Below are 10,589 nucleotides of genomic sequence, written 5' to 3'. Positions count from 1 at the left end.
AAGAGAGAGAGAGAGAGAGAGAGAGAGAGAGAGAGAGAGAGAGAGAGAGAGAGAGAGAGAGAGGCCGAGTGCAAAAAGTGCAACGCGAACAGATCTATTGTTTCGAGACACTCCTTTATTCGAGCATAGGGCGAGCTTGTTTGACTCGCTTGTTTGACTCGAATCGGCTAGTATCGATAAAAAGAAAAGTACGATGTCATGTCACTCGCTGACGTCTTGTATTTACTGCACTGATAAGAAAATTCAAGGAAAAGAGTGATTTTATATGCGAAAGTAGATATTTGCATAATAATGAGCACGTTTGAAAATCAATAGTTATCGATTTAAACTATATAAAGCTAATATTTCGTTTGTCGTATGGCAAATTTTTCAAGTATGTTAATTAGCTAAAAGAAAAATAGAGAACTTTTAGAGATTCGAGAACTTATCTATTCTGTATCCAATTAACTCTTAAAACTGATATTTCACGTGTCATACGGCAAATATTTCAAGTGATAGGCCATTGTTAATTGGCTAGAAAATAGGAAGTTCTCAAGTTTCCAAAAATTCTCTATCTTGTAGTCATCACACTTGCAGAATTTATCACACTTGAAATATCCAACCTTACGATTTTAATCCCGTCTCAACTATTTATCTTTTTCCAGTTCTAAGAATTAAAAGATGAAGAGTAAGTTGAGATTAAAGTTAATCTACATTAATAGAAATAGGTATTAGGCTGGAATTATGTTTCTTGTACAACAAATTTTTCAAGCCTGTTGATTGGACCGAGAGAACTTTTTCTTTGCAATCAATTAACACGCTTGAAAAATTTGTTGTATGAGAAATGTTATATTAGCCTCTGATGTTTGAGGCACATTTCAGATGTGCCTTTTTTAACACTTAGACACATTCGAGACATTAATCTCTGTTTCTACTAGCATAGATTAACTTTAATCCTAAATGAATTTACTCTTCATTTTTTTCTAATATACTTTTTCTAATATACTCTAATATACTCTAATATACTCTAATATACTCTAATATACATAGAACTAGAAAAAGACGAAGAATTAAGTTTAACGAAGATTAAAGTTAAAGTTAATCTACATTAAATAGAAACAAAGAATTCGTTTTAATGAAAGAAAGACGTTTCGTCGTCCTCGAAGGAAGAAAAACCGTTCTTAGCAACTTCATTGGAAATGATATATTGATAAACGTATCGGAGGAGGAGAGAGAGAGAGAGAGAGAGAGAGAGAGAGAGAGAGAGAGAGAGAGCCTTATATATCGGCGAAATTTTTTTCCGTCGTCGAGGCGCGATGCTCTTTGAGCTCCGTCGATGTCCGACAGCGATAGATGATACCCTCATCGCGTAAGACTTCCTCCGCGAACTCACCATCTAATTATATCGTTTCCTTCTAAAATCCGCGTCATCGCATTTTCAGAGACGCGATTCTCATCGTCTCACGATTTTTATTTATCTCCACGGGATCGAATGAATCTCCTTCGTAAGAGAAGGTACGATAAATGACTTTTGAGCTAATCACACTAGCGGTCGCCGTTTGAATTGGTTATTACTTTTCAACCTATCAGAGCAAAGCAGTCACCGATCGAGATTAGTGACTACTAATTTAGACAATGCTCCATTTTATAATATTCAATCGTGATTGACTTCATTAGCCAATCATAAAGTGTTGTGATTTAGTTATGCCTTGAGATATTACTACTTTCTCGTTGCACACTCAATACTTTAACTTAAGATCTAGTTACGTTAATATCTTCACAAATTTTTGAATGTTAAACAAGATAAGAGAGAGTACTTCCTAAAATTTTTTAGTGTAAATCTTACTTTTAAAAATTGAAAATCGAGTCACTTTTTAAAAATTGACTTAATCTTCATAGAATTCCTGCTTTAATTTCGCATTAAACTTGATTTTTCATTTTCAATTATTAACATAATTTGACAGTGATATAGATCACCGTTTCTTTTATTCATTGACTATGTCTGTAACTGTATTGCGATTATTAACTTTAAGATGAAATATTTAATGACTATTGTAATTGTCGGTTACATCACATTGTAGAATTCCTAGACATTCATTACCAGCCATCCTTTCAACTGAAGAGTTTATTTTATAATGGAAGAATGATCACTGCCTCACAATATTCGACCGGATAACAATTTACTATAATTATTTTTCTTTTAGTTTAGACTGCAAATAAGATAGCAACTAGGATAGCAACCTATACATACAATTGTTAACTCTTTTTATTTGAGATAAAACTTTTTCAAAGCAAACTGCGCACCATCAACAGCATTAATTTTCAACTGCCTATTTGTTATATATTTTTCAATTTTTAATGTTTAGAGGACTTATTTTCTTTTTAAAAATATAAAATTGATCAAAGAAGCGACATTATATAATATATATATTCGATTTGTTTTAATTTAATATTCTTAATTAAAGTATTAAACTTAAGATTCAGAATATTTTGAATAAATTTGATGCTTGTGATAAATCAATGATAGATTTGCGGATATATGAACTTATAAATTTTGACAATATTTGAAACAAATAATTATTATTAGTACTATTATTATCCACCAGTAGTATTATTATCCATATAATATGGATTTTTCTGTATGTATATATTTATCCATTGAAGAGAAGGAGAAAAAACGAAGATACTGAGTGCAAAAAGTGCAAGCAACACAAGACAAGATACTATATGTAGTGTTTCGAAGAAAAAATTAGATTTAATATTTTACATTTTAAAAAATATTTAAAGTTTTATTGTAAAAGAGAGAGAAGTAGAGATGGAAGACGGAGTTCTGCGGTCCACGACCAGCTTTTATAAAACGCGACCAACCTACTTTCATGCATCGAGAATCGAATTAAAGACCGGTACCGAAGTGAATGCGCGTATCGCCCACAATAATTAGTTGGTTTAAGGCTCGCCATTTTGAGAAGATTCATCGATCGAGAAAGGCACATTTTGCTGCACGTTTAATCCGCGCTTATTCTTTTTTTTATCTGCCTAATATTTCTGTCAGTCATATTACTATTATTTTGTATTCATAATGTACTTTGAACAGATATTTAAATTTCTTAAATATTTTATATACATGTACTTAAAATATAAAATAATAGTTCAAGTATTTTAATATTTTGTTTAATTCTGACAAAATATAAGTCTGGAAAAATACTTTGAAAAAACGTTGAGAAGAATCAATGAGATTCTTTTAGATTTTCCATTCATGATTCCAGTTTACAAAGCATTACACTTCTGATCTAAATCTTCATAGATTTTGTAATCTGTAATTTCAGAATCTGTAATTTTTGTCCTTATGAAGAAAATCGAACTAGATTCTAATTTGATTCCAAAAAGTTTTCTATGCGGAATATTATCAGGCACATTTATAACAGTTTTGCTGACGTCTCATCTTTTGCACTTGCAATAATTTAAATTGAATTAAATCTCGACCGATTCGACGGAGTGGGGAGGAAGGAGACGCTCTTTTCATCCGAGAGATCATGATGAATAAACCATGGCACACGAGAACGGATGTAGGAATTTTTTTCGGACGATATTTATGCACTGACACGAACACTTTCGAGTTAAGTTTGCACACAGAAAGGAACGACTACTCTTAAATCAAAAATATTGTAATCTTGCTGCAAAGATTTTAGTCTTAATTGAATTTGTTGATGAAAATATTACTTTACATTCAAGGCTCAATCAAAATCTTACAACAATACTAAAATCTTTAAGACAAGATTTTTGTTTATATGAACATATTATTTGATATAAGAATAATCTTTTCTGTGCAATAAAATTTAAGTTTCAAGTCCTGAAAAATTCACCAACCACAGTCGAAAGTGAGAACAATCGATTGATCGATTTTTTATAGTTTAAGGCTTGAAACTTAAGTTTTATGTCTTGAAATCTCGTTATAGATGCTGCTTCAATAAGATTTTAAGACCTAAAACTTAAGAAATTGTCCAATTGCAACCGAAAGTGAGGAGAACAATCGATTATGATTGATCAATATTTTAAAATTTAAAACTGAAGTTTTACATCTTAAAATCTCATTGTAGACGCTGCTTTAGGTCGAGCCGTTGAAATTGCACTCAGTGCGCCTGCTCCGGCGCAAACCGACCGAACGGAACTAATTTAAGAAATCCTATGTCGTGCCTGTCGGTTTGCGCCAGTTCACAGGTTAAAATAGATGCGTGAAAGTCGTCGGGCGTCGCGGCCGGCCAGGCCCGAGGCTTTTCCAAAGTGTCTTTCAGTCTGGGACAATCGTTCGCGAACGCCGTTGATTTGTTGCGCGGATCAATCATCGTTATCCTCATCATTATCATCGTCATCGGCGGCGACGTTTCTTCGGTCGGATCAAATTTCAATACCTAGAGGTCCAAATCTCACGAATTCAAGGCGATTCATTCCCCAACCTCGCCATCGACCTCTGAACGTCACCGCGACCGAAAAGGAGATCATCGAACATCATATGCTCACTCATCGACGTTCTCGTCGTCGCCATCTCATCGCGCCGATAAGCTCGTCGATGATGCGATTCTTCTCATTGTCGTTGTTGCGCATCGTCGCGTTTACGCCGTGTCGTATCTACGCCGCGTTTGGCAGGGATTTGGCAGATTTATAAATAAATACTGAATCAGTGCCCCGTGCGCTCGTATGCGCGGCCATCGGAAACTCGAGCCATCCGAAGATGTGAGTTGCACGTGCGCGCGCGGTACAATTCACGCGAAACATGGGCGATCGAAGAAGTGACGACGGCGGTGGCAGCCGTGCCAGAAGCGGCACGAGATCCAAAAGCCGTAATCGACGGGGATCCCGAGATCACGGTATGCGCGCTGTTCTGGACTTGGCACGTACGTCGATACACGTCGAGAGCGAATCCCCGTTGAATGAATGCTTCTAAAAATCCAGAAAGATTCAGCTGTCTGCCTTGAAGGAAAGCTCGCCGAAGGAAAGAAACGAACCAAGTGCGAATGGCTGTTTCGTTCCTTTCTCTCGAGCTTTTGATCTGATCGTTGATAATAATCGATAAATATAAGATAGGTGGATAAATGTAGTGGAACGATTGTGAATGACTGCGTTTAGCAGAGGAAGCAACTTTGTAACTGTCATCAGATTTTTTTTATATGATTGGTTTGTACATTTAGATCCAGTGAAGATCTGCGGACAAGATCTTATCATATTCTCTATCTCTAAAGAATGAAATCTCATTCTTAATGATTGAAAATTGAACATTAAAAAATTACTTGCTGTTTTTAAGAGTTTAATTAATATCAAATTATTAATATTCTTATAAAATGCTTATTAGCATAAAAAAATTATTAAATTATTTGTCAATGTTACTATTCTGGTTTTGTTCATGATTACATTTTAAGATAGAAAATTATTTCGATCTACAGAATTGAATGTATAGATAAATTCTTATCAAAATATTTTCAAAGTCAAAGCACTAAGCTTTGATCGAATATAAGATTTCTCTTGTTTAATTAGATTCAAGACAGGCTCAATTTTTTCTCTTTAGAGAAAATTTACTCCATTTACTTCAAAGAATTTAGAGAGTATTAAAAAATTTTGCAGTTGGAAAGCTGCTTTTTCTGCTGAAAATGCAGTTAATGTATTGCATTTCTCAAAATTACACGCGATCTCCCGTGATATTCATATTTCCGTATCAGTGTCTCACCAATGTATTTTTTTTTCTGTTCTCCAGGTAAAGCTATGCAGAAACAAAAAAGCAAAAATAAAGTGAAACTCCGCGAATTGAATCGTAAAGGCGCGGAGAAGGAAGGCACGGACATGGATGCCTTTGTAAATACCGTATCAACAGCGAAAACAGCGGAGATCAAGCAAGATAACAAGGAGCAGCACGCACCCGCCCCGAAAGACAGTAATAAAGAATCTAGTAGAGAAATCAGTAAGGACATTAAAGAAAAGGACAATTATGAATCGAAAAAGGAAAAGGAGATTTTGCCAATTCACGCGAAAACCGAGAAACACGTGTCCATGGAGGTGTCTAAGGACAACACTCCTGCACAACAGGCATCTCACGTTGTAGAAAAGCCTCCAACCAGCAAGGAATCCTCAACAAAGTCGGAAGATAATACGTTTAATGCTCTTCCTGCGACAAATCCCAATGACGTCGTCGATCACGCGGCGGTTATCGAAGAGATGCACTTGGAAGCAATGGTCGCGCAGAAAAATGAAGAAAACTTTAAAGTGTCAGCTCTTCATGCGTCGAACGACGAAAAAGCAACGACGATTCCATCTGTGAATACAGAGAAAAAGCAAGAAATCGAGGTTTCCAGTGATAGCGGTAATACTCCGGCCGAAATTGCTGCACCTAATGTTAATAAGGCGGCTCCTCCATTACTCAAGTATTTGTACAAAGAGGGCCAGTGGAGTCCGGTCAACATGACCGGAAGGAAGTCCTATGATCGGGAATTCCTGTTACGTTTACAGTTTGATCCTAACAGTAAACAAAAGCCAGCTAATCTACCAAATTTACAAGCTGTTTTGAAAGATAGCTTACAGGTATGAGCATGTTATTCCTTCGTATATATAATTTATGTAAGCTTCAACACACACACACACACACACACACACACACAATTATCATTTTATAACGTATGTTTTGATTTTTACAGAATACGCATAATACTATGGACCTGAGGGCTTTTAAGGATGCTAATATTACTAGGCATGATTCGTTAATGCCAGGATTTGCAAAGGCAAATATAAGTACACGTCCGGTAAGTAAAATTAAAATAAAACGCTTGCGATGATTTCTTATTATACGGAAGAAAAAAGAAAGACAAGATAAATGATGCCGCATAACGAAAGTAGTGATCTGAAATCTTTTGATGAATAATCCATTCTGATTAAAACGTTCATTTTTTGTGATATTATTCTATTGATTGTCTTAGCTTTGATACATGATATAGATGAGATTTTTTTAATCTTGTTTTACAGCCACCAACGAGTCGTAAAAGTGAGAGTCGGGGTAAACCAAAACCGAATAAGCCAAATGTAATAACATTTTCATTGTCATTAAGAGAAGACGTGAAGCTAAGGGAAACAGAAAATGCATGGAAACCGACGAGATTAAAGCAGATTAATCAAACTGAGGAAGAGGCGAAAACGGAAGCCCTTTATAAAAGAGTACGAAGCGTATTGAATAAACTCACTCCGCAAAAGTTTAACACATTAGTTGAACAGGTTCGAAGTTTACCGATTGATACGCAAGAACGTTTACAAGGAGTCATTAATCTCGTTTTTGAAAAAGCTGTCGACGAACCCAGCTTTTCCGTTGAGTATGCGTTGTTGTGCAAAGAACTGGCCCAAATGGAAGTTGCAGGCTACGAGGGTCAAGATAGTTCCGTTAGCTTCAAGAAACTTATTATTACACGTTGCCAAAAAGAATTCGAAAAGAATCCAATTGATGATGTCGCGAGAAACCGAAAGCTAAAAGAAATTGACGATTGTAATGATCCGGTAAGCATCTTGCATTATATATTTTGTTTTTTATTTTTGTTTTCTCTAATAGGTTATGTGATTTTTATATAATCTAATTGTTTTATTATCTTTATTAGGAAAAAAAGAAAGAACTCCAGTTGGCACTTGAAGAAGAGGAGCGTAGGATACGAATTAAATCTGTAGGAAATATCAGGTAATTTTTTTATCCAACATATTTACGTCATTAAAATATGTTTAAAATTATTTTATATAATTGTATAAATATAATATGTTTATAATTATTTATAATTTTGTATGATACAAAATCTTTATCAAATTATGATTTTCTAACTTATTCGTTTAGATTCATTGGCGAGCTGTATAGACAGCAGATTTTGACAACGAAAATTATGCACCGATGTATTCGTCATCTACTAGATCAGAACGACGAAGATAATTTGGAGTGTCTATGCAAACTGTTAACAACGATTGGCAAAGATTTGGAATTGAAAGGACAGCAGGCTAATACTGATGTAAAAAATACTGTTTTTATTATTCATGTTTAATTGAAACGTTTATGTTGGAAATATTCCATAAATGTTTCAATTAACGCGCGTGTTGGCGCGTATTGTAGATATGTATTTAGATAATATATATTATTTAAATTTATTTCTTATTTATTTTTTTTACTAATAGGAGATGCAAGAATACTTCAATAGAATGCAAGAGATTGTTGCTCGAAAAGGCCATAGCAAAATTAGTTCTAGGATTCGTTTTATGCTTCAAGATGTTATCGATTTAAGAGCAAATAAATGGATTCCGAGAAGAAATGATAACAATCCTAAAACAATAGATCAAATTCAAAAGGAAGCGGAATCCGAAAGACTAGACATGCAAGTGAACAGCGTTCCGTTAAATACTGCACGAAAAGACGATCGTAATAACGATAGGAAAAGAAATCGTGGACTAGGTGGTCCTACTGACGATGGTTGGAGTCAACCAGTAGGAAGAGTAAGACCTGCGACATATTCAGTAGAAACTGCAAAATTGAAAAATAAACCGGTTAGTTATTTGAGTTCATATTCTCATGTTCATATTAATTCATATTATCATGTTAAATAAAATTTTTTTTGTAGAGTCACTACAAAACATGATGCCATTTTTCCTCACTATTTTATATATATATATATAAAGAAATCCATTATTTTTCAATTCAATTTCATGCAAAAATAATAGATTTCTTTTTATTACATCTAATGTATTTATATATGACAATAATGATGGAAAATAAATAATTGAAATAAAAAAAACACATTCTAAAATATATATATAGACCGTGTTCCGATACACTGAAAATTTATGATATACGTAATATAGATTGTAGATTAGCAATATATATCGACACGATTTAACCACATAAAAGATCTAAAGTTCATGTCAAGAGTTAGTACTTTTATAATAGTACTTTTGAATTTTTAATTTTTATAAAATTATTCGATGACAATGCATTTGTTAAAAGTATTCAACATAGAATTAAAATTATATAAATTATGTATATACATATGATAAAATATATAAAATTAAAAGTGAAAAATCATTTTTTGGAAAAAATAATGCTTAACAACTATCGAAATATGTATACAGCATCTATGCTGATAGTTTTACAATTTAATGTAAGCATCACAAGAAAAACAATTAACATTGTGAAAAAATGGCAATAAGAAACCATTTTCAAAAGTGAAATTTACTGACATTTTACTTTTCAACAGCCACCAATGGACGACATGCAACTTGGCAACAGAGCGTCTTATTTATGGAGGGCTACTAACCCATCCAATAACTCTAAGACGATAAGTTCTAACAAATTTGCATGCTTAGAGAATATGTCCAATTTAGACCAGGATAAAAGGATGCCACCTTTACCGCTCTCTGGGTGAGTTTTAGATTTTTTATTTAAACACATTGCTTTGAATTTTTTCGCGACTGTTTATTAATCTCGCGCTTTTCTATCTGATGATACATAATTACAGACTAGAGTTTCTGAATCTTCTAAAAACTTAAATGATTTCACAAATTATAATACTGATATGTTATAAATTACATATTAACATTTAGAAAGATATTGAACAATCGCTTATATATTTTTATCTGTTATTTCAGATCACGATCAACTGGTCCAAGAGAGTGCAGTCGGGATTACAAGTCTTATGGTATATTTTTCTATATACAAAAATATATGCAACTTACTTTTATGTGATAACATATCATTAAACATTTTCTTTGAACAAATAATTCTTATACAAAAATCTGTTATTTTTGCAGATGGTAGGAGCTCCCGTAACGGCACTCATCAATCGGGCAGTGTTTCGAGCAGAGAGAGTCATCCATTACTTGATAATTCTCAAAGTCGAAAAGTCTCGATGCTTCCGCCTGTATTGAAGTCTGCCTCTCAGTCTGGGGCTATAAGCCACAAAGCTCCAATGTCAGAGCAAGAATTTACAAAGGCTTATAATTCCATACTGAAACATTATATGGAGGAACCGATTATTGAAGTAAGTACTCTTGAAATTTAATATGCATCATTTCCTCTTTTATGTCTCATTTTCCGTCGTAGAATAGTATTAGTTTAAACATCTCGGCTATCCATATTATTATTGCCAATATTGTAAGAACTGAATAGCTTAGAGATAGTACAAATAAAAGATTAAGCTTTAATTTCTAGATTTACTACTCCAACTACATAACAATTCCAAAGTCCTTCGTCATTTTGTTGTAATATAATAAATAATAAATACTTCAGTTTAAATCTTCATTGTTAAAATTTGCTATTTATGAATTTAAATTTTTAGATTATAATTTAGCTATATTGCTTTTATGACTTGCCGATAAATGGAACTAAAGTAAATTATTATTAATGTCTAAATTGATCCAGAACAGAATACAAGATCTTGTGGTATACTGCTTTTATTCGTAATTCATTAACTCTAAACTCTCTTATACATCGAAATATATGTGGAATGAGGAATTGAACTTGAGATCTGCTGACTACAAAGCGATTGCTCTCGCAAAGCTACGCGTCATTCCAAAAAAAATTTGAAATAGAATGCCATATGACTTTGCGA

At 33.5% G+C, this 10,589-nt stretch overlaps 1 protein-coding gene across 7 annotated transcripts in view; it reads left to right on the top strand.

Moving 5' to 3' along the window:
* The window catches only part of LOC108691544 (eukaryotic translation initiation factor 4 gamma 3), a 61,198-nt gene that overhangs the window by 47,522 nt on the left and 3,087 nt on the right, over window positions 1-10,589 (top strand). For all 7 annotated transcript variants that reach the window (XM_018199327.1, XM_018199330.1, XM_018199325.1 and 4 more), the window contains 9 exons: window positions 5,726-6,546; window positions 6,660-6,764; window positions 6,985-7,506; window positions 7,605-7,681; window positions 7,832-8,000; window positions 8,164-8,529; window positions 9,237-9,400; window positions 9,628-9,677; window positions 9,790-10,019. In XM_018199327.1, coding sequence (XP_018054816.1) covers window positions 5,726-6,546; window positions 6,660-6,764; window positions 6,985-7,506; window positions 7,605-7,681; window positions 7,832-8,000; window positions 8,164-8,529; window positions 9,237-9,400; window positions 9,628-9,677; window positions 9,790-10,019 — 2,504 coding nt within the window. The remainder of the gene's footprint in view (window positions 1-5,725; window positions 6,547-6,659; window positions 6,765-6,984; window positions 7,507-7,604; window positions 7,682-7,831; window positions 8,001-8,163; window positions 8,530-9,236; window positions 9,401-9,627; window positions 9,678-9,789; window positions 10,020-10,589) is intronic.

The sequence above is a fragment of the Atta colombica genome, unplaced genomic scaffold, assembly GCF_001594045.1.
Source record: "Atta colombica isolate Treedump-2 unplaced genomic scaffold, Acol1.0 scaffold47, whole genome shotgun sequence".
Classification (NCBI taxonomy): Eukaryota; Metazoa; Arthropoda; class Insecta; order Hymenoptera; family Formicidae; genus Atta; species Atta colombica.
Note: the sequence above shows the minus strand (reverse complement) of the source record. Positions and strands in the feature narration are given on the sequence as shown.